The sequence below is a fragment of the Gymnogyps californianus genome, chromosome 3 (assembly GCF_018139145.2).
Source record: "Gymnogyps californianus isolate 813 chromosome 3, ASM1813914v2, whole genome shotgun sequence".
Taxonomy (NCBI): Eukaryota; Metazoa; Chordata; class Aves; order Accipitriformes; family Cathartidae; genus Gymnogyps; species Gymnogyps californianus.
The window spans coordinates 100,915,237-100,940,867 of record NC_059473.1 but is presented as its reverse complement, the minus strand read 5'-3'; the positions used below and the strand labels follow the sequence as shown (position 1 = coordinate 100,940,867).

General features: G+C 37.2%; 1 protein-coding gene across 1 annotated transcript in view; it reads right to left on the bottom strand.

Annotated features, from left to right (window-relative positions):
- Positions 1-25,631, bottom strand: part of HMGCLL1 (3-hydroxymethyl-3-methylglutaryl-CoA lyase like 1) — an 82,035-nt gene that overhangs the window by 13,880 nt on the left and 42,524 nt on the right. The window contains exons 6-7 of the mRNA XM_050894225.1: positions 23,172-23,235; positions 18,497-18,685 (exon numbers count right to left, since the gene is read on the bottom strand). Of these exons, the coding sequence (XP_050750182.1) occupies positions 18,497-18,685; positions 23,172-23,235 (253 nt within the window). The remainder of the gene's footprint in view (positions 1-18,496; positions 18,686-23,171; positions 23,236-25,631) is intronic.

Here is a 25,631-nt window from a genome sequence, read left to right as displayed (position 1 = left end):
GAAAACATCCACTGGCTCCTTAGCGTGGAAGCTGGGGAAGCTCAATGGACCAACATGGGTGGAGGGACCCCAACATGACATCAGGAATTCTAATGGGTTCTTCAGGTGTCTGAAAACGTATGCTAAGGTTAGCCTCTTCTCTGTCTTCCTCTGTGTAGCTTTCTCCAAGGAATGCTAAGGCACACTAAAGGTGAGACCTCAGTTTAAGTTGTTGGACACTAAGATTGATGCCTGTTAGTTCTGGTACAAGGACATTTTCTTCCACAAGTAATTCAGCTTCACCCAGTGCTTCCCATCTCAACTGCATAATGAGCGTCCACATTTAGAGTGAAAAGACCTTTTCAGATATTAGTGACTTTTAGTATTGTTCCTACTCACACCTTGACAACTAGACCTACACTTGTTTCTCCTGGATGCAATGATATACAAAGCGAGGGAGCAGTTGGTAAATATCCTTCAATCCAAGTCTCCCTTGTCTCTGCCACATACCAGGATGTCTGCTGAAGGTTTTGGCTACTATTCCAAACATGATGGCAGTAACGACCTCTTAAATGATCTGCTGCACATTACAATTTAAAGTAGATCACTACTCCTATCTCATGCTTCCAAGGCTTTTCCTCTGATGTCAGTACCTATGCTTTCCAGAAAGTTGCTCAGGTTACTGTTGTAACTATTATAACATCTTCCTTCCCATTTCCCCTATTTAATAGGTATCAAGCTAGGCTAGAGTCAAACTTTTTTTCCCCTCTCTCAATACCCATTCCAGAAAGATTTAGCTGACTCAGAAATGGAGTAGATTCAGCAGTGGAGCTAAAAAACCCCACACATGCATCCAAACACAAATACATCCACTAGTCAAGCAGTGGTACTATCCTACCTGGGGCTCGGGTTTTTTCTTCACCTTCCTTCTAAATAAATGTCCTAACTATTGGGTAATGTGGGACACCCAGGCAGTGAACCACAAAACTCCTGCCTATGGCTTTTTTCTCATTTGAGACCCAAACTGCACTGTGCTTCACGAACACATGGCAACATATAAATGGAAGATCCTGCTGAAGCTTACGTTTTCAGCTACTTCAGAAACACCTGGAAGGTGGTGGGTTCTGTGCACATCCCTGAGAAATCTAGCCCTTCTCTAACTTCATCTTTGCCCCTCCACTTTTCAATCAGAGTTTGCTGCACTTTCAATCTCCTTATGCAACAGCAAGATATAAAGCCCTAGCAGCACAGTTCAATTTCTTAGAAGAGTCTGGCATTTTACACAGACCCAGATCTCTTGAAACTCCTCAACCGCACAAAAGTGGATCGGACTAATTCTTACTTTACTGAAATTATTATTCATTGGGAGCTTGCTTGAGCAAGGGCATGGACTTCAAGACTGTGTCATTATTATTATTAGTTTTAACCTGCAGTTGGAGTTCACAGATTTGATCCCTCTTGCAGATCTCAATAACAATCAATGAAATATCAGAATTCATTAATAAGTGGGCAGAAAGAAAAGGACCTGATTGTATCAGAGAACAAAAGTCTGTTTTCATCTTTTTAACTGTTGTTACAGTTTTCATCTTGGGGGGGGGGGGGGGGGGGGGGGGGGCGGGAAAGCAACAGCTCTGTTAATTCCTGAGGCTACTTATTTTGCAAAAGAAGACACTTGAAGTTTTCTAAAGGAAGTCACGTATTTCCAAGAGGGTACATGTGTTGTAATGATATAATTTGCTACTTAGAACTGGGAAATCACTTTAACTTTCATTAAGTGTATAAAAGTGTTATCTTTATGCATTGTTTTAGTTGTTCAGATTAATTTAAAATGTACTATAAGGATGTGCAGAATTTTGAATTCTAGTTTAGTTTTTCCATAATCCATGGTATCTTTTGCATGTTATAATAATATACACAATATATGTTTCATACTTACAATACATAGTATATATTCACGGAAGTTATTTTCTAATGTGAGAGATTCCTCTTCTCATTTCTGGAGATATATCTCACAACAGAAATGAAGAATTGTGCATCCTATCTCAAGCTGAATAGATGTATATCTTCATCATTCACTATCACTCTGTACTAAAGTCTAGGCCAAAAATAATTTGTACAGTTAATGCTGTTAAATAAAACCTGCACTTTTTGTTCAGACATAACTACTATTCTGAATCTCTCTTAATTCTATTTTCATAATCCCCTGAGTGAAATAATACTTTATTCTATTTTAGTACGTAGGATGTAAGGAAGTTCAGAGATTCTGCTCCCCAATATTCATTGACAAAACATACTCAGCATAAAGAAAAGTGGATTGCCAAGACGTATGGTAAACTACCCTTAAAAAAACCTCCTGGCATTTATTACATCATCTGGATGACACAGGTGCATATCCATCTTCTCTCATACTTGGAAAATAAGAACTGCATTCTCCATTCAAATGCTTTTAACTTATTTACAGCTAGATCTGGAGACTTAATATTTATCATCACAAAGTATAAAGCCAAATGTGCTTTTTCTTCAGGAGCACCAAAGATTAACAGATTAGAATGTTTTCCACATGTCCATTTTACTGTCAAGAGAATATTAAAGAAGTTTTCCAGCTTCCGCAGCTCAGCCAGATGTCAATGGATCCCACAGTGAAGCAAAATTGGCAGAGTAGCCTTCTCATGACCCCGGCATTGTTTTATCAAGGATCAGTTTAAAAGTATAAAGAGCCATTTCTTGCTGAGATCTGTAATGTTTTTCAGCCCTTTTCCCCTGCAATTACACAAAAGTGCTGACTTTGTTGAACTACTGATACGCAGTAGTATTTCTTATGACTTCTCTCACACTGTGCTGTAATTGCTGTTTGTGTTGGCACAAGAAAAGTACCACGTCTTGTTTCCACTGTACATTTCCGGACTCTGGTTTCAGTAACATCAGTGTAGGATATTGTACTGGGCATATGTTTTGTTGTGTAAACATGAACTGGTAATTTACCCTGTCAATCTCCACGGTATGGCCTCTAATTACCAGAGGTTGAGGGGCTTCAGATGGACATTTTATAAAATATTCACAGTAGTTATACTGCTTCTTTTTTTTCTTCACTGTTATCTGTGTTCTGAAAATCATTGCAAGGGGAAAAAATACAGCAACATCAAAAACCATAAAACCAAACCCAACAACAAAACCAAATGTATTCATTCTTGCACACCTCATTCTCTAGAGGAACTAAAGACTAGGTTCACAATTAGTTAAGCAAAAGTTATGGTAATATTGCAGTAGACATTACAATATAATAAAGTATTAGATATTTCTGTTTTCTTTCAATTTGATTATTCCCTTTTACATCTTTTGTAACAAAAAAATAGTATATTACTTTTATCAGTACTTTTTTTTCTTAAAATTCATTCTCACTAAATAGCCCCTGAACTTGCAAACAGCTATGCACATGCTTAATTTGGTTCAAGACTCAGACAAATGTATTTAACAAATGGGACCACTAAGGTCTTGCTGGAAAATGTAGCATCTACTGCAAAGATTCAGAACCAAGGAGCAACCTCTCTTCAAGAGCTCTGGAATATATGTTTTAGTCATTCATCTATATAATTTCAAGGAAGTAGAACTTTCCATTTTGTGCTAAAATATAATGTCCTGAGTAGAATTCCAGGATGCGATTAAACAGTTAATAATTACAGTAATGTGACCAAAGAAGATGCAATCAAATAGGGCATCTTTTTGGACACCATAGGCAGAGTGAATCTTTATTTCAAATAAAGTTTTCACCATGATTTTCATCATAATGCAGGAAACTATAAAAAAGTGTGACAGTTTCTCAGCTTCTACTATTCCATTATAACTGGATCAATTTTGTAATATTCATCACATTGCAATACTTTATCACATTACAATACCTTCAAAAGAATCTTCCCCTCCAAGACATTGACTAGTTAAGTAATAGCATTAAGGTAGGGAGCCACAAAATGTAATCTGTCCTGCAAATTTTTTTCCCTTATTCAGAATAAAGTTCCTTTTTTAAAAAAGACAGTTGCAAATTGCTCATCCAATATATCTGACAACAGTAAAGCCAGAATACTTCTTTTATTTAAAAAGGCATTCAACTTAGCATTTTATCTTTTGCTATAGATGCACATTATATTGCCTTGCTAAGTCTACTTTTATTCTGTTTGCTCAGTTTATTCTTTAGAGGAAAAGATACTACATCAAATTAAAAATTGTTACCTACTGTTGCAACTCTTAGTGCAAGCAAAATCTTACTGTTATGAACATAGACCAGAGAAAAATCTTTCTTTCTATAATTGTTTACTTTATGCATTTGAAAGGACTCTGTGTTCAGCAAATCACACCATTTGCCTCTGACAATCTGTCACCATATAGCACTTGCACTAAGCAACAAAGGAGAAAAAAATTAAATAAACAGGAAAATATGCAAGCTGGCAAAAATTATGGAGTGTATAAAACTATCATTCCTTTATCCTTAAAAATGATCAAAAAGTTTTTATTTCTGAAAGCCTGGCTGTTTCAATTTGTACTGTAATATTTCAAAAGGAAAAAAGATAAATGACAAATGAATTGACTCAGGAGACTGGTTCAGTGTTGCTTCAGCACAGCACAGAAAGAAAAGATGATTGTCATACTTTAAGTACTGCATCAGCTTTGGTTTCTGTCTTAACTGAAGAGTCATCTTCGACTTATTCCACTTACGCAAATGGTCACTTGTTCTCATACGGCTACAAAGATCCACCCAACACACTCATTTAGAGGAAGCTCAGGAACTTCAGTCTGTCTGATCATAGTATCTCCGGATTTTCTGCAGTTTAATCTACCTTAGGAAACACCCTGAGAGCTTGTTTAAAGCCACCTGATGTATCTCAGCAATAGGAAGAAACTTTCTCTCTTTCATTGTTTGCTGTATGACAACAAAATTGGTTCTGAGGAGCCATAAATATGCAAGAATGGCCAGAGGTTTAGTTCCACCCCCTCAGCACAGCTGTCTGTAGAGCTGCGCAAAAAGGAAGGAAGCATCATCCTGTAAACACTGCGCTTCCCTACTGGAGGCACTGGGATTTGTGATTTCCCAGGACTGTTCCTGCCATGGCAGACTCCTCTGACCCTTGCTTGGGTCTGAAAGTCAGGTTCCATGCAATACTCTCTTCTTCAGGCAGAAACTAGAATAGACACACTCACAAATAACGAAAGGTAATGAAAAGAAACAATCATTTCCAAGTGGGAAGCACTGTAGTGATTCTGTCCTTGTTTTACACTTGCTGTTAAACTTTAAGAAAAACCACTTCAGGGTAAAAAGGGAGGGGGAGTCATTTCCATCGAGTAGAAAAATACACGTCTAAAAGCCATTTATCATCTTCTAGCTGATGTATACAGAGTCACAGCCTGATCAAAGTGCAATATGATTATAGGGAGAATTTCTAAAAACAAGTCAAGCAACTCTTATAATTTCTTTTCAAAATACCATTAAAATTGAATGAGGAATTAAATCCTGAATAAAAACCTGTTTTTAAAGGTACTTAAAATAACTGTATCCTCACCAAACTTTTGAAATTTTTTCTTCATAATTGTTTTTAAAATTAAGTTGAAATATTGTATGTTATTTTTGTCACTGCACCACATACCTTTTTAGTGTGCAGCATATAAGCTCAAAACAAAGAGAAAGCAAAAGGAATAAGATTGTACTGCAGTCAATCAAGGAGACTAGCTGAAAACACAAAGCTAGATACACAACTACTGGCATACTCATATGTTCTAGATTAGAAAGTATCTAAAACTATATATCCTAGAATCATCATCATAAGTACATCATAATCACAGGAACGAATAGGTGGTCTAATGAACATAAACCTAGTATTAATCTAGAACATGTTTTAGATGACTATTTTTTAAATATAGACATTGATTTTTGTGGTGTATTTAAATTAGAAATTTAATTTAAAGTGGCATGTTAGCCATGTCAGTTACAAAGACTGGCCAACATTTTCCATATTCAGATTCTACCGTAAGCTGCTTAGAGCTCTGCCAATCTTTTACTAATCAAGCTGATATCCTGTGGGATGGATATCTGTCCTGAACTACAGTGCTCTGGAAAAACTTAGCCAAAACAGTTCAGCTTTTCAGAATAACTTACATGCACACTTAAATGTGTCATGCTAGTAAACAGTGATGGATTCCTCAAGTTCTCATGCCCCCATGCCTTGAATCAAAGACGTGTAATGTGGGGAGGCCCACCTTAGCTGTAAAGATGGATGCAGTGCACAGATGCTGAAGGAAGACCTGTAACAGCTCTGCACTGAAATCCCCAGGGACACCAGCAGCACACTCAGAGCTGACCAGAACCTCTGAAATCTCAGCTCTGGAGACATCCTCGAACGGCCACTAGGAACGACAGCAAAAATATCTGTTTTGTCCTGTTAATACACAGGAACTTGTGCTCTTTTGTAGCTATATATATATATATGACCAATAAACTAAATGGCGTCAGGACTGGAACTCAATTATCCGCTCTGTGTAACTCTTGCCACAGTCCGTGGCACAGCTTTGGCCTGGGCCAGGTAGCACTCCGCTGAACAACTTCTGGCACAGTCTGGGAACTAGCACCATTTAGGGATCATTCATAGCTGGCAGTCTGGAAGTGCTGACCTTGTTTTGGAGGGTAAGAATTTGATTTTATGGATGCAAGCTTTTCATATCAATTGGCCTTAGTGCCAGAGAGGCCACGAAGTACTGAGGCTGGGAACACTTTAAAGGAGTGATATAGCAACTGTAGGAGTGCGAAGTCTATTCAGACATGCCATCTCATATCTAAAATTAATGTGACAGCTGATGAGATAAAAATTGATGAAGAAATGCACACTGTGGGAGGGGTGCTGAGAAGGGAGAATGGGACGGGCTTGCAAGGATGGAGCAGTTCTGAGATGAGCCAGTTGTGTAGGATACTTATCTGTGGAAATCCCATTTCATTTGTTGTGAAAGTTGGATGGTGTGTGAGAGACAAGCAAGACACCATAAAACCAAAAGAGACAGGTAACAGCTGTGAAGAACTAGCTTGTCTTTCTGTGAATGAGAGAGTCCCTACGTGATGCTACCTGAGGCACAAAAAACAACCTTCAGACCAATGAAAACTCTTCATTTTCCAGTCATCTTGATAATCTAGACTCTGATTTTAGGAATTGAATCAAAAACTGTTGTAAAATAACAGTTCTCAGTTCAATTTCTGACTGCTATGGGCAGTCATCTCATCAAACCTACAGCCAGCCATGTAGTCTCATGTAAAAAAACCCCAAACACTACCTTTTTTATGCATGCGATCCAGTTGAGGCACAATAGAAATATGCATGGGGAATTTGACACCAGTGTGCCCTCACCATATTTTTTATGCATGCTACAGATCAGTGACTTCAGTTTTCTAGTGCTATATTTTCACAACTCCTAAAAGTACTAAATATTTATTTTAAATTGGGCTTAGCATTTTGAAAACTATTTTATACTAATTTGTTCTATAAACACCTGAAAACCTTTTTTGAAAAGCCTTCTTAGATTTCCAGCATTTGGAAGTAATTTGTTTCTAGTCCAAAAAAATGAATGTCTGTCTCTAACAGAAAGAGCTGGATTACTGCCCAGTCCACTTCAGAACTGGATGATGCTGACTCTTAGCCATTTGAATAGTCAAGTTAAACAAGACACAGTTGGGATGATAAAAGCAGGTCTGTAAAAAGACTATTGCTCTGGCCATGTGGACTTACAACTATCAAACAATGACTAGGAAAATAGTGAGAGAGAGGAAAAAATTAACATAAGTGCCAGGGAAAATACTAGGATTAGGTGAATATAGGAGCATGGTATCTGTTCACATCATTCTCCCTTCTTGCCAGTGAGCTGCCAGCAGGATATTTACTCTGCTTAAGCACTGATGGAGGCAAAGAATGGCAAAAAGGCATTACAAAGAACAAAGGAGGGGGGAGGGAGACACTAACAGTCTGTATGGAGTATTATCCTCAAACACACCTATAATCTGCTGGGTTTGTATCTAAATTATGTTCTGTGCTATTTTGTGTGAGCCTTGTTTGTAAGCACAACTTTGCAAGCCTCTTATTAGCTGGCAAAAGGTGAAAAAACCCAGAATTGTCTTCTCGTGTTCTATTAATACTAATTCCTTTCCCTTTTACGAACTATAGTTCCAGATATGACAACTAAAGAATGACGCAGCAGAACAGAATCTGATGAAGACTGAAGAATCATTTAAAGTAAATTCTCTGAATCTGTTTATTTTCGCATGGGAAGAAGTGCATTCACAAAAGGAGGAAGATGCACAGTAATGAAAGCAATACTAGAATGCCTTTTAGGTACCGGTCAACCAAATCAGTATGGCCTTAATGCTTCTAGATTTAACGAATCAGAAAATGATCAATGAAGCTGAAATTGGAATGTACCACTGACACTGAAGAATGAAATGTGCAAATGAACACCACTTACAGGATGGGAAACTCAGAAATGAAAGCATTTAAGATGGGATTAGGAAAGCTACAATAAAACAGCATTCCAAGAAAAAAGTAGAAGTATGCAAGGAGGTTGCAAGCACAGAAAAAGAGAAAAGAGCATAGAATATTTGGGCCAAATTAATTCTTTCTATAAATACATAGCTTCAATGCTATTAGTACAGAAATGATCTTTGGCTTTAAGACAGAAAACTAAAACCACTTCAGATTTTATTTCTCTAGTTGCTGCAGTGATTTCTCCATTCATATTCCATTTAGACCTAGGGTGATAAATCTATATGAACTTGCAGAGATATAAAAAGAGATGCGTAGATTTGCATGAGAAATTCAAGGTTTAAAAATGTTTTAAAAGACAGCTGAGGTTTGATTGTAAGGCAAAGGGAAGTTGTGTCTACTGCTCCAAGTCAGCTCTAGCGAGGGAATTTGGAGATGAGAATAATCTGTAACTGATGAAGGATCTCTTTGTCTTGATTAGTATCCCGAAACAGACTTAAACTTGAGGTTTGTTGGTTCAGTAACTAGGTTTGAAAGCTTCTGAAATTCAATCATCATATTAGAGGCAGCTAGAACAATGCAGATTTCTATTATTTGTTAATAATTTACAATACACTAAGTTTCATTTAAAATAAAAAAACAAAAACCACAAAAACATACAGGCTACCTATTGGTATATGCATGTAAATACATCTTTGCCTCAGGAACTCTGGCTGCTATTTCAGTATACAATAACAAATATATTCCCTTTCCTATCCTAGAAAGTTCAAAAAATAAAAATCTTGAAACAAAGTTACTGTTCAAACTTTTTTTTCTAGTAATAGTGTAACAGTTGTAATAATAGCAATGAGGAATTTATTTGTGAACTATCAGGCTATCAAGTTTTTCTGAAGCATAGGGAGAAAGGTCAAAAACTTTCAGCTCCTCAGAAATTGCATACCATGCACATCCTGCAAACAGCAGCAGAAAGCAATAAAAATAGGGTTGCTACTTCTTCTGTACTGATCTGAGAAAAGAGCAGGAGTGGTACTGCCTGTTCATTTGTTTGCTTTCTTATTTTGCTGAAATTACAGGCAACAACATAAAACCAGTACCTATAAAAAGGCCAAAAAAAAAAAAAAAAAGAACAGAGAAAATACTGGAAAACATCTCTCAGATTTTCACTATGAATGCCTATGTTTTCATTTGCTTCCCATATGTAGGTCTGATTTATTCATTTGTGCAGTATGTTTTTTCATTTACAAAAGTAACTAGCTGACTGCTCATAGTAGCAATATCATTTGATAAAATGCAAGTGTTTTTCTACTTTCCTAAAGCACACACCCTCTTTTTAAGTTTTCTTCACAGAAACCTTGCAGTCTGGTACCTTTTCACAATTCACCTGCCATTTTTTCCCTAACTTACCTGCTTTCAAATACACAGTCTTATTCTCCTCTGTCTTGTTAGCTTTCCATCTTAAACAATTCTACTCACTCTTTTCTTTTCTAATATCATGTACTCCTTCAGCACAAACATCTGATTTTTTTAATTGCTAGCGTTACCTAAGTGCTATGTTGTTTCTGTAAGGAAAAGGGAATAAAAGGAAACAGAAACAAAAAAGTAAACTGATGTTTTCTAAAGAATTTTGTGTTATTGCTAACAGCTCTTTTAGTTTGCTGACAAATAATTCAAAAGTATTGTTTACACTTTCAAACCCAGAAAATACCTGGGAAGTGCCTAGGATAAATTAGTTCCTAGATAAATCCAAAAGTAGAAAGCTCTAGGAAGACCCTTATTTAAAAGGACAGGCATGTTGTAATAAATAATCTCTTGCTTTACCTAAAATTATGTGTATTCCTATACCCTTACTTTTGATCCCAAACTTTTTCTTTTGCATGTTTTAGAATATTACACAGATTTACATTTACAAATTGTGCTAGCTATCCTGTTTGTCACAATGGAAATCTAAAACTTGAAAAGTTTAATTTCTACAAGTTAGAACAATTGCCCTTAACATCAGCATTATGGTATTGCAAACTATTCATTTAAGCAGGAAAACCTGGGACCCACAAGCCAATACTTCCACAACCCTGCTGATGGGTGCTTTCCAGCCTGAAGAAATCCCATTTCATAACTTCATTTGTTTCCTGCCATTTAGCCAACTTTCCACTTATTACATGCCTCCTCGCCTTAAAATTAACTTCCAGTGCAGAACACTGTAAATTGTTTTCTGAAAAATCAAAGCATATGATGGCCACTCTATATCCTTTGTCTTCTTTGGCAGTGATTCCCTCAAAGAATTCCAGCGAAATATTGAAGCATGACCAGCCTTTTCTGAATCCCATACAGCTATTCTCAGACAAGCTGTGTTTCCTAATGTTTCCCTATCTGAACCTTGAAATTAGTTTCTGGAGATCTCTGTGAAGTCTTCTGCAGTTTCCTAGCATATCTTTGTAAATAGCAGAGGAAAGTAAACTTGTGAGGTCTGCTGAAACCTTTCCATTTCTACGCATTTCTCAAAATAGGAATGCAAAAATATTAACATTTTTTCAAGATCCCAGAATATGTGCATGCTTCATACGGCAAGTCTTTCCTACTCTCACATTGTGCTACATGAATTCTTCAGAGTGCCAGGCTGTGCAGGGGGAGAGAAATGGAGTGTTACAGAACGCAGATAATTTGATTGGGCATGTATGTATTTTGATCACTTGCCCACTCATATACCTTAGCTTTTTTAACCTCAGAATTACATTCTATACCAAACTTAAAATCTATTCAGTTTCTAAACTTCAATTTCAAAAATAAATTTTAAATCTAGACTTCATAAAAATAATTTGTACTTGTCCCATGCTCTTCCTCTGTAGATTTTTTTTAGCATTTCATAAACTAAAAGAGATGAGCCTTATTCCTGTTTTACAAATAAAAAATTGAAGAAAAGTGATGTGCACAGTGACATGTCAAATCAGGAAAAGACAAGCCAAGATGTTATGGTTCCTGCCTCCTGTACCTCATTAATTTCATACAATACCTCCCTATTGGCTTAAAAAAAACCCCTGTCTGTAGTACAGTGTCGAAATTTTAACTAAACTATCATGACTATTTTTGCTCTGTTAAAAATTAGTTTAGATGTAAATAATTTCATTGCCAGGCAGTGGGTACCCCAGCACACTGCTGATAATAAAACAAAATCCTTCTGGTATTTAATGTATTATTCAAGCAAGAACTTTGGCAGCCCACTACATACAATTTCATTTCCTCAATTATTATATAACTCCCCAAAACCGCTATTTTTTGACTTGTGTAGCAACAGACAAATATGGCTAAACTGCCTTCCTCAGCTAGAAAGTTCATATTCACTGTTACATGAGAAATTCCTAGCTCAAGTCTAGCACAATGAGTACGTGCAAGGCCACTTTTTCATGGTTGCTTATCTATCTTCTCTACCTTATAACAGAAGTGTCAATTTATTCTACTACACTATAGCTCTGAATGATTGTGCTTTGCAGGGAACTAAAAAGAGAGCATTTCTTACAAATAAAGAATGATAAGGTGTCTTTTTTTTTCTTTCTTGATACCATCTTGAACATTCAATTTTAGGTTGCTAACAAGTTAGACAGGAGTTGAGAGATGTAGATGTATAAGCAAATTTATGATCCTACCAATGGTCATTAGGAAGAAGTTGTTGAACTACCAACGATGAACATAATGCACAGGAGTCAATGGTAGATGAAGCTGGGAGACAGGACAGAAGATTTTAAATCTTTATTCAAGGTCTGTGCATACACTCTGTTCTCTGTTTTACAGGGAGAAAGTGAAGGAATTCAAATGTTAGTTAAACCTAGACCGTAGGCAGATAAAAAGCACTCCTAAATTTTGATCCTCCAAAATGGTGACCATTTATATCAGCACATAAATATGCATACCTGAATTAATGACGCTTTGAGTTAATCCTGCTTTTTTTGTTCTCTTTTAAAGTCTTTCTTTTATTACCCAGCATGCTGAGGATTTTTTGATTGCTGTTTCATACTGAGAAAATCAGGGAAACGAGAGTTTTTAGTTTTACTGTTTAATTTTCACTTATATCTTGTCCTCATTGCTCTCTTCTAATACAGCATTTTGCAAAAAAGCTCATCTAGTTTTAAAATCTCTCTTATTTTTGTGGCCCTGTCCAAGCAACCATCCAAAAGATCACAGCCCAGCTATGGTTTTGCATTAAAATTATGAAAAAGGGGGAATTTCAACATAAACCCAGGAGAAAACTCCTGGTTTTAACTTTGTATCTCTTTGGAAATGAACTCCAAAGAAGAAATCAGGACATAAAGCTCATGAAAACTAAACCAAAGGAAAATGTGCTTATGAGTTTTTACAACATAAAGTTTCATAAAATTGTAATTCAAAAAAATTATCCTGTTCCTTCTTTTTAAATCAAGAGATTAAACTGTGACTGCATACATGTTTGTATGTATAACTCCCTACAAAGCTAACAAATCACCAACAAAAACCCTAGAACAATTTATATGTGACTAGTAAACACATGTATTTGCCTTCTTCCCATTCGGCCTCCCAGCACTGCTATCCATACCTTCATGCCATTTTACCATTATTCTTTTTTATCACTTCTCTATTGTATTCAGCTACTCTAACTTGCACAGCTTCTGGCAGTACCTACTAGTCATTCACTGGGATAAGTTAGCATGATCCCTGCATCCTTGTGTACATCTACTAAAATAAGCTGGACAAATCAAAGGTGAAAGAACTGACTGCAGGATACAAATGCTCTAGTACAGAAATATTCTTACAGATTCTGTATGTGTTTGGAAATTCATCATTATGGGTATATTCTTTTAGGTCAGTTAGTCACAGAAATACAGTTCTAAAAACTTAAGAGGAGAATGGCAGCGAAAGTAGTCTAGCACCTAAAAGAGATGTTTAAGTTCTGTCAGACACAGACACCAATTCCTCAGGCTGATTTCTGGACTCTTGTTTTGACGCAACAGAGTTCCCAGTGCAGAACTGTTAGGGCTTTGTGTACGCTGTTGGGGCTTTGTGTACACCCAGGAAATGCTTTCTGGATTTAACTGAGCAGCAATATCTTGCCTCTCTGCAAGACAAAGCCTACAGCTGAGCTCCAAGATCAAAGCACATGAGACCCGCTAACTCTCACAGGTGCTCCATCTCCCAGCTCAGCACCCACTCCACTACCTGCCATTCAGAGCCATCCTTAAAGCTCAAGATATTGATTGCTAGTCCCTCCTCTAAAGACTCGACTGTCTTGAGCAGCACCAAGGAGAGACTGCTCCACAAAGGAAGCCAAGCGAGGAGCCAAGAGTCACAGCTAGGCAGGCAGCGGCGGCAACCTCACCAAAAAAGAGCCAGGAAGTCAAGTCAGCGATTCAAGGTCACGATCAGGTCTGGAGACAGTAACCAGGATCAGTCACAGATCAGCCAGGTCTGAGGCTAAGCCAGTAAATCAAGCCAGCGGGTGAGGATGAGGGTGAGAATCAGGGAGGTACAAGACTGGGAGCAAGCGCAATTGCAACTCTGTGGAAGAGTAGCTCAGGCAGGGGCCAAGCACAAGAGCTTCAGGTTTAAAGCCACTGCCAAGTGAAGGAGGGGGAGCCCCCACTGAGGCTCCTTAGCAGCAAGCAACTCCTGGACAAGAGATGTTAGCAGTGAGCTGGCCTCAAACCACCAGCTGGAAGGGGTCTTGACAGCCTGTCACTACAGGCAAGCTCAACAGCCAGAAACAGTAAACCCTATATTTGAAAAAAAAGGACAAGCTAGGTACTTATATCTAGGAACTGGTTTTGGGTGGAAAATTCATCTCACCTAAGGCTTCACAGGTAAGCTCACATGAATTACGGAGGAGGCAATTTTAAAAACAGTCTTTTTTCAGTTGCTTAACTTAGGCTCTACCATTTCAGGCTGCTGGCCGTTGTGAACTCTGTTCCTGTAACACAATGATCCTTGTGAATTAATAAACATGAACTTCAGCATCTATGTTCAGATTCCTCTCCTGGTTCTGGCCATAAACTTAGCCATATCAGTTTTAAGTCATGGCTTAAAACTCAGCCATATCAACACTGAGTGCCTTTGTGTGAACCTAGTCCTTGCTACATAACTAAACTGGATGCACAAAAATACGCAAGTTGGTTAGTCTCTCCAGCATGCACCAAAGGGGCTAGAATCTATTTAGTTAAGTGATGAAGGGAAGAGGTCAGCAGCCAGCCATTTCTACTTGGATTTAAAAAAAAAAATAATTATTTAATCTTTAAAATTCAAGGATCTTAAAGACATTAATGAAATATTATTAAATATTTTAAACTCTCTGTAAGGGGATATATTATAATGTTTGTAATGAAAACCTGTATTCACAAATTTCGATTTTGCAGTCTGAACCTTGAAAGTTTAATTAGAGGCTTGCTAAATTCTGTTTCTGGTACTAAAGTGTGGATTTTATTTCAAAATTCCTGTTTTCTGGAAAAAGAAAGCACTAATAAAAAGTAATTTCATTTGGCAAATCATCCATCTCATTCATCTCATTGCGTCCAATAAGGTGGAAATGATTACACAAGGTGGTAAAAATCCTTGCTCCCTGTAAGTCATTAGCATTTTATGCTTGTTTTCTCTAAGTTAGGATTTGATCCCAGTAGTGTAGGGATCAGTTTATACTAATGAATTACGATAGCAATTTGAATTTGATAAAGTTCTATGGGATTACCACGCAATTGTTTCATTCATTGAGGTATCACTGCCGGCCAAAACTCCTCTTTGTCTCTTAGCATATTCTTTCTCCTGTTCGGATATGTGCTATGAAAACAGACAAAGCTATTTCTGGCAACTACACAAGCTATGCAAGAAAAGAGTTCTGTATCACTTCCATTAAAAAAGTTCCCCTTTCTTACCCGTTCTGTATATGCTACAGGAGTCAATTGTCAAGGTAACTCAAATCTCCTCAGATCAATGGTCTACCTTATTGGGGCCTCTCCAGCACAGAAGTTTCCTGTCCCATCTTTTTACCCTTCCTTGGAGGTCTGTAACAATTTCCTATAAATGTTTTACTACTTTTTTAGCTACATTTTGTGTTTGTCACATTAGCTAACCCACACATGTAATTTTACTCAAAATACCACAACCTCTAACTAGATTGCCACATCACTTCCCATCTTCTGAATTTGTCTCTTTGGTAAATTGTATACTCTGATCTTTTTATATTAAACCAATATAAACCATAAAATATATGATATTTTATATTAACCAAGAGCCAGTCATGTTTCTACTTTAAATGTTTACTGTTTTGTTCTGAAGCATCACTTCATGTTTCTCGCATTTTTACGCAGATTCTCTTCATAAAAGAAAGTGAATTTCCTTTCTCTAGGCAATGCTTTCTAGCTATATTATTCACTTCAACAACTCAAAAAATTACTTATCCTTTAAAAGTTGGCTAATCTCTCTCCCATCTTTCACTACCTATCCTTTTGCTAAAACAACACACATAAAACTGAATACTAAAATTACAAGACTTCTTCCCTGCTAATTTCTTATACAGATACGGCCTGTCAGTTCTAGATGACTTTGGATCAGCCCCAAACAAAAGAAAATATTCTAGGTAGTATAATCCTGCATGGAACAATGTGATCTGTATAAAAAATCACTTACTGAATCACCAGCACCACTTTCCATTCCTAGGAGATCTCCCATCGAAGCAATGCCTGAATTAGTGCAGAGTGATTTGTGGCTTTCCAGCTGTCATTCATTAATTCTTAGGAAATACAATATACAATACAATAGTATTCAGCCTGAGGTTGTAATCTGCAATGTCTTAGGAAGAGTGTAATTTGCCTGCTGAATGTTCTTTAAAATTGTTTTTGAACAATAACCGTAGCCCATTATTTCTATAACCCCTCAAACACATTTCACTCCTGATGAAATATTGTGTCAGTCACACAGACCCATAAAGGAGGAAGGGTAAGGAATTGTGTCTGTGGAGAGTCTGGTCTATGAAACAAACGGCTGAGTTGAAGACAAGGGGTTTTACTCCAGTACTTTGCCATTCATGTATTTTTGGCAGAGAGGAAAGCACAGGCAAGCCTGACAGCAGGGGCTAGAAGTGACCTGGGCACTCTGATCCACTGGCTTTGGTGCTTTACCATCCGGCCAACCTCTAAAAGTTGTCCTGCTTTAGAAAGAGTATTGCTTAGCTATAATTCACCACTAGCTGCCTCATTTCTTTGACCAGAGACAGGAGAGGATGTTGTGAGGTGCGGGCCCCATTTGAGGATCCAAGAGCCTGGGGACCTACCTTTAGAGCAAGCCAAGGAGCTGCTTGCACAAAGCCAGTCAGAGAGACTGTGTTATGCCTGCTTCATCAAGGGCTTTTGGCAAAATCTATGACAAGTTCAGCTCAGCCAAAAACTCCAGACCTTTAGACATGCACTGTAGCAGAACTTGAGCACATAGGGAAGTTTTCTGGTGGGTCTCAGGCACCCCTGGCTTCCCAGAAATCTGAGAAGGCCGCATAAGGATTTTTTTTTAGGGCTATTGCTCTCTTGAATTTACATGTTAATTAGCCTGAACTGCACATTAGGTACCTAAGAGCTTTTTTCCCCTTTAACTCTTACACAGTTGATTTAAGAAGTAAATAAAAAGATAGGAGCAGGAAGTAAACTTGAAACAAGAATCACTGACAACAAATACTGGGGTTAACAAAGCATAGCCATCGTTCAGTGTTTAGTAGGCACCATGACAGCAATTATTTCAAGGAAGGATTTGAAAAACAATGCTTCAAGTATTTTTATGGCGAACTCCTCCCATGCTCAGGGGTTTTCATGCTTCTAGCTATTACATCTGCAACTGAAGCTAACTGTGAAATTAGCAATTTATTTATCCCATGGTACATACACACACATTTGCAACAGTAAAAGTGAGTAAGGGTCAATAGTGAACACTGTGAGTAAAGTGATAACCTTTTTTACCAGATTTTGTCATTCAGTATTTTATCAAATACCTGCGGAGATTCCCCTATTGAAACATTTCCCTGTTCCTTCTTGTTACTTATATCGCTAATACTGTTAACACACTGCTGTTATTTCTAAACAACCTAATATGAGCTCTGCCAAAATAACAAGTCAGGACAAAGGAAAGTTGACCTTAAAAATGGCTGGCTGAATCGCAAGGAAGCAGAAGATGCCATTAAGTAAAAAATAGAATAATAAAGGCCTACGATTTGTAAACAGCTTTTGATTCTGTAACATTTAGTAAAAATAGGTCTCCTTAGGAATGCATGTACACATTAAGATATTTTTCAAGATTATATCTTTACAAAAACTACATTAGAACTTGTAGTCTGTTTCTTGTATTGTGTCCTATTCTTAAAAATATATAAACACAAAGGGAAAAATATCTCTTATGGAAGTTAAATATTTCTGATTATTTAGCCACAGATCTGAAAGAAGATTAAATAGGATATAAAGTTGTTGCTAATCTTATTTGGAAGGTATAATTGATAAACAAAAAAGCATACTGAAGGCATGTTAACAGTGATAAAATTATCTAGACCACTCTATTTGTGTACATAATTACCAATAATTTAGATTTATCCATCTGAAATCAAGATGTAATTATGCATTATTCTATTTTGTATTTAGACACCTCTGTAAAATAGAAATTTTAGTTTAGTGAACAATGAACATACAGATGTTCCTAAGAAAAGTGGAATCTGAGACATCAGAAAAAAATATTTTATCTCCCTCATTTATCCAAAATCAATGCAATATAATAATCACCACTGTTTCTTAGTGATTTTGTATGGAATTGAAGGTAATAGTAGATAAGAATTGACATTTTCTTGCAAAAGCAACAGCAGAAATACCTGTAGACAATCATCTGATGTGTGAGCAATACTTTCTGAAAGTTTAGTGAGTGCCTCTTTCCCTTTCTAGTAATTTCTTTAAGGCTGGAATTTCTTAAAATTGTGCATTTGAATTAAACTAAGACTACTACTATCATACCTATAAAATGAGAACCTGAGTTACCTGTATGGCTGTGAGGATATTGGCTAACGCCTGGCCATACGTGTCATGACAGTGAACAGCAAGAGCGCTCAGAGGAATTTCTTTCATAACAGCTTCCAACATTCTTTTCATGCTTCCAGGAGTCCCCACACCAATTGTGTCCCCCAGAGAGATTTCATAACATCCCATACTGTACAGCCGCTTAGATACCTGATTAGAAACAGAGAAACATGAAAAGGTCAAGATGAAAGAATATAAAACAGGGTCAAAAACATACATTAAAAAAGGACACACTTCTGCACAGGTTTCAGGTTTTGACCCACCAAGGTGGACCTATGTATCAGAAACCCTCTATTCATTCTTGAAAATTGTCACCCAAGAAGAACGTCCCACAGATCCTCTTATTTTAAACTTATAGTTCTGCTTCTGTACATGGAATAACCAACCAAGCCAAATCCATCAAAAACTTGCTTTTTGACTCTCCCACAGAATCCAAATAAGCAAGATTTTACACTATGAATCAAGTTTCTGTCAAGTCCTTTCCCAACATTTTCCTCTCTCTGGGGATTTCCCAGCTGTTTGGTTTTCTCTGTGTACTTTTCAGCTTACAAGTTGTGCAGGGTAAAGACCTGCCCTTTTGTTTGCTTATTACACGGAGCTAAGCACATGGCTGAACTAAGACAATAAATAATTAACAAGAAGCCTGATTTTGTTTTCTCTTGGCACTGAAAACATCAATGAAAACTGAAGTTTTAACATGTAGTTAATATTATATTTGCTTGCTTTTCATGAAATTACATAAAATACTAACAAAGCAAAACTGTAACTTAATTAACATTCTAGTCTTTAGGTTTTAAAATTTTTCTTAATGCCAAACAAAACCCTATACAAATAGTTCTTACTTATGTAAGTAGAGTCCTAAATGTTTCTGGAATTACATCTTTGAGGAGTTCTTTGTATGAGTAAGAGATTTGAGATCTGGCTCCATAACGTTTGTATGGACAGAGACATACACTCAGAAACACAAAATTATGTTTGCACCAAAAATATTGCTTTAGAAATTGAATGTACGATCTTTCCATCTTAGTTTTGTTGAATTTATTTGGAAAGGGTTTCACCTTATTTTCAGTTGCTGAGTATGTTTGTCCCCTTTAGCATCCCCCACTGTGTATCAGCAATCCCGAAAGGCCACTCCACTGGAACAGAATCCCAAACTGGAAATTAACTGTTTAGAAATGAAAAAATACGACCCTTTTCCAAGACATCTTCAGTTGCACTGCACTCTGCTGTTAAAGCAATTCCAGGACTTCATCAGTGGGATTGCTGTGAGTATGGCTGAGGAAGCTGACAAAGTGCTGCACCAGCAGTCTCGGAAGTGCTGGATTAATATTGCTGTTCACTTAATTCAAAGAACAGCTGAAAAAGAACTTCAAGTAGTCTGAATCATCCTGCTTAAAGCTTGGAAGTGCTACAACTATTGCAAATGTAGTAAAACTCTCTGTGTTTTAAAGTCAAAGAGCCCCTGGTTCATATCAACATAAATTCAATATACACTTTAAGAAAGGGACATTCACCAGATTGCAAAAAGGGATTCTATCTCACAGCAAATTTTTATATCTTCAACACATGGCAGGTGTTTTAACTGGACTACTGTTGTAAGAAAAAAAAGGATCCTCTGCAGTTAGTGGTGGATTACCTCTAGTTAATCCCCAAACCTCAGTTTTTGTTTAAGATCAGGGTAAAGGAAGCAGACTGCATTTTTTTCTCATTTTCTTTTTAATTCATGATTCAAAGTTTTTCTAGATGAGCACTTTAGTGATGACAAAGAGACTATATAAACTGCTAGAAATCATATTGCATTCACTTCTTTCCCATGCTCAGTCCTTAGGTCTTTCAGCTTTCTGGAAATAAAGTCCTGAAAGATGAAAGAAGAGAGGGGGAAACTCTGCTAACAAGCTGAGCATCATCACTGACTTGTCATGATCTAACCTTAAACTGACCCTTAAAAAAGAGATCTATATTTAATTTCAAGAAGAATGTGCATGCTTGGAAGCTGAATGGGAGTTTTTCATACTGAATTTTCTATCCTACCATAGTAGGAGGCAGCCCATTAGTTATAGTTTTGTAAGTTTTCAATGTGGATTTTTGGGAGGAGGGTGGGGGAGAAGAGAACACACTGTTTTGTCAGTGTAATCAGGATGTGATTACGAGCTTGCAGCTTTGTTGATTGAACAGGGTTGTGTTCTGCACCACTGAGCAGTTTTACTATGCATGAGTCTTGTGCTACTCCCCTTGGGAACACTGCCCTGACACCAAGCATTGATCAAAATGGGAGTTGGTGACCCAGCACTGCAACCCCTTAGGCATGTGAACAATCCTACTGCTGGAAATAATATCTAAAACTATACTCTTAAACTGAATACAAAAGGTCATAATCGATTTACAGATGATTTTGAGAAAATAACAACATAAAACCACACTGCAGTCCTTGTGCTGTAAGGGGAACTTTGTAATAATCCAACAGCATTAAAATAAGAATAGGCACATTTTCTGTAGCCTGATCAGCCTGTATGCTGGATAATACTTATATGAATTCACTGTTCTAGGTTAAAAGGAAGCTAAGGAGAGAAAGAAGCAGGCAGAAAGATAAAAACAGCCAAGTATATGACTGGAAGACAATGGATAACACAACTGGCTTCAAGGATGTTATACAGTGCTTCCAACAACTTTCAGGCCTTATTTGCCTAAGGTTGAAATTCACAAACCACAGGATGAAAAATGGTCAAACAGTGACTCCATTTCAAGAAAAAGCAGTGATAAAAAAGGACTATGCTGTTTGTTCTAATAGATGAGAAATGTGTTTTTTTTTAAATAAAGAACCATATGGATGTACCAGATGGATTCTAGAAGTCTGAAAGCATCTGAAGTTCGCGCTCACTAGATAACTACGTGTAAAACAGTTATGTACCTAGTAAGCCAGAAATGCATGTAGTCTGGTTAATGAGCCACCTCTCCTAATTGGTTTTGCTTCAGTTAAAAAATCTTTTGCTTAAAAAAAAAAAAAAAAAATTGGTCACTGTCATTGACTGCAGAAGAAACAGTTTAAACCTTTCAATCACAGCTGCTGATTGCAATGCACAGTCAAGGGAGTCACACACTCCCATCCCGAGAAAGATGATAACCAGAGAGGCAGCCCTCTGAAAGGGTTTAGCAACATAGCCAGTGATTTTGATAATTCTGATTCAGCAAAGGATGAGTGCATGTGTTTGTGTAAAATCCATTAACAGCTAATCAGATGCTTCTATATAAACATCAGTGCTTGCTGAATCAGGGCCTCAATAACTTTCATGAGGCAGCTTTTATTCTTAAACGCATACACAATGGTATACAGGTACACAAGAAGACACTTATTAGGGTGAAGACAGAAAATAAAATACGTGTGTGAGTAAAAGTTTGCAGGTTTGCAACATTAAGTAGCACTCCCACTGGCAAACTTAAAAGGAATTCTGTGCAAGGAGAGTAGTTAAAAAACAAGCAACACACGGAAAGAAGTCTGTTGGGGAACACGATATTGCAGTAAGCTATTTACCAACAGCACAGCTGAATCTGTCATCACCGCTCTAACTAAAGCTGTGTCACTTCTAACTTTCACTTCATATTAAACCCAATTAATTTAGAAATACTGAGTACTTTCCAATTTAGCTATTTTTTTCAAAGACTGAGTATACGAGGCTGCTGTTGGAGAAGTATTATCTCAAGTTCCATCTGGAATGTATACTGGAAGAAGATGCAGGAGAACAGGACCTGAAAGCCACACACGCAGAACACAATATATCAGACAAACGTTGACTAGCTGCTAGTGCTACAAAGAAAACAAAAGTGGTTTGGAGATTCTGCTAGATCACCAAAAGTAGGTGATTAAGTGTAACAGAGAAGACAAGTCTTTCTCCAGGAGGAAGGCCAGCGTGTTCTGCCTTGTCCCTCTTGAATTCTCTCCACTTTCTTCTCTACTGTCCTTTTCAGCTTTCATGTCTTCTTTGCCTTCCTGCAAAATTTAACGCTTGTGTTTCACTCATCTCTTTCTCTGCTGGAAAAAAAGGCTGGACTAAGACATAGTCTTTCTCCTCTTTTATCCTAAATGGGAAAAGGGGGCGGGGAGGGAAGATGCAGCTTATTCCACCAGAGCAGTAGAGCAAGTTAAGTAGTAGGAAATCATGTTGGGGATGAGTTTTGGTTCATGTGTCAATCACATGACACTCGCCAGAAGCACAATGTTGTAGCAGTGGCTCTACCAGCTGACAGCACAGTATGTGTATGCCAACATAAAATGGACTTAAAAGCAGATACCCTTTGCAAGAGGTTGTGCTGGAAATCATCTCGTACAACACGGTCCACTGACATACGTGCTTGAGTCTATTTCCTTCAGTATTTTCTTACCTTCTTGTTGGAGGAAATAGCACATAATATTTTTCCTCATGACTGATAACAATCAAAACATACTGTTTTCCTTAGATTTGACTGCATACGGTTGAGTGAGGTTATGCACCAGTTTTAGTATTAGCTACGTTTTGTGTTTGTTTTCCTTAAATTTTATCCGTTAAAGATCTTTTTAGGATTAAGCAGAGAACATTACTTACAGACATTTTAAAATGTATTTTTGATTAATTAAAAAGACAAGCCAGAAGTTCACTCTTACTTCTGCCACTTTAGCTGGTATGATGTTTCCTTCATATGGGCATCCCAATGCACATGACACATACCTACAATAAAAAGAACACACAAAGATACTTCTGTTTTATATATGTGTATCTGCATCCATCCATGTTACATTTAAAAAAAAGATTAAATATAATTTTGAATATTTAAGCCAGTCAATGCAGAATAAATATTTGAATGAAAAGTTAAAAAGACATCAGATGAAAATAGCAGGTTTATCAGTTTTCTTTTTAAATCACAGAACAGAGATTTATAGCTTTATTTATGCTCAATGTATGTCACAAGTTGTAAAGGACTGGCAACCCAGCCAAGCTAATGCTGCTGCAGGAGACTTCAATTTTTCTTGGTATTTCCTTCCGAAGTTGTAAGAGCCAGCTCAAGTTTTGCTTTGCCTGGCCCACACAATGTATTCAGAGGAAGATATAATTTTCTTCCTTGTGCCAGCTACCTGGATCATAGAGAGCAACACATGGACACAAGCAACTTGTAACAACCCCACCATCTCGTAAGTCATTAGAGTTGTGGTGAATGGGGTAGCTTTCATCCTCTATCTCTGCATTGGCATTTCTGTCCCAGTGCCCCAGAAGAATTATAGCTCCATCGCAAGCTGTAGTTTAGGTATGCCTTGGGACAAGAAGAAACTGAGAAGCCAGACTGTGTCTCTCAGCAGCTATCAGCTTCACAAAGCACAAAAATTGAAAGCCACAACCAAGCTACCATTGTTCAGTCTTAATGCTGTGTTAGCATAGAATTTGGTTTAAATTTCCTTTTTTTAATGACAATTAAGAGCCATGAAATTCCAATTAAACTTCTAATTGTTTATCTTAAATTGATTAGGAATAGGATTAAACTAACCAGAAACAGCCATTCAAAATCAAAATAAGTGTGGCTGTAGAAGGATTTACAACAGATTCAGAGGCAGGCAGAGCCCTAGTCCCAGTGGGAGGCTGCTCAGCTGCTTAACAGAAGAACAAGAGCCTTCATCGATCCCCCATCATTCCCTTTCCTTCAGCACTGAAGGATATAATGTAAAATTATACACTGTATAATGCAAACGGGATTGAACAGATGCCAGTTTGTATGTAGTCAAGGTCCGTAGGGTAAAGGATGTATTGTTTCTTTGCAGTTGAAGGAGAAACTGATTGATAGAATGTGATATTAGGATGAGTAACAGGCAAAAACAAATTGTGAAAAAAATGTCAACATTTTAATGCGTCGAACATATTCCATCCCTTATATGAAGGTATGGTGTTGGCACACTGGAAGTAGCAGTAAGAATGAAGCAAACTTTGAACCTAAAAAGAACTGATTAGCCCTGACAAAGAAATGGAAATTAATTTTGTTTCCACAAAAGTGGTTGGGTCCATTACATCCTGCTCATAATTTTAGTCCCGATGCCTACTAAGCATGACTTCAATTATCTGTATGTCATTATGAAAACCAGGTTTTTGAAACTTGGCCATAGACTTCATTAAATATCGCCCCCAATTTAGATGTCACTGTTTCAAGTTTCAAAATTCTATATTTTCTTATCTACATTAAAGTTAAAAAAAGTAGCTACTGTTAACAGTTAAACACTGCCCTGCTTTTCAGTGACACACAACTCAAAAACAACTCAGGATAATTTCTTTAATTTTTTTATGCATACACAGTTTTTCAAATGAAACCAAGCATGAAAAATTTCAGACCCAATGGATTGCTTTTTACATAATACTACAGTGCCTAGAGCTAGTGAATACACAGACTTTTACTGAAACTATTTTGCAGCATCAGCCACAGCACTTATGAAGTGAGCAGGGACAGTACTAAATACAAGGTAAATGCAAAACATACAGTATGTATGTGCACGTTCCCTTTAATTACACGTATCTTTACATGTTTCTAACGGCTACATATGTTAGATCAAAAAGACATGCATTTGGTAGTGATAATGTGGCATGAATGACATCTGGAATGGAGTAGGGCAAACAAAAGTAAAAGCAGGCCAAAATGTATCTGGAGAACAAGGGAATACTCCCTGTGGTTCACACCAGCGAGCAGAAACTCGCCTGAGCTCACATAATTCAGCTGGGCCTGCTGGGTATGAAAGTATGTGGTGACCTGAGGAATCTGCCTACTACAATGTACAAATCTGTTTGAGATTATGAACTCTGCATGCTTACACCATTGCAACTAGACTGACATTTTAAACAAGGAAAATATGATAGATATAATCTATCTGGGCATCTGATATTCAGTATTAAACTGGAGAAAATAGGGATTACTGAAAGAATTTGACAGGTAAAGAACTTCCTACCAGAGAGAGCACAAAGTCCTGTGGAGCATGAAAGAACTGTTTTTCAGCAGAGTTTATCAAGGATGAGCTTGGCAGAATTTTATCTAATATTTTCATTTAATGAGTCAGCATAAGGAGTAGAGATGTGGTGATAACATTAAATTG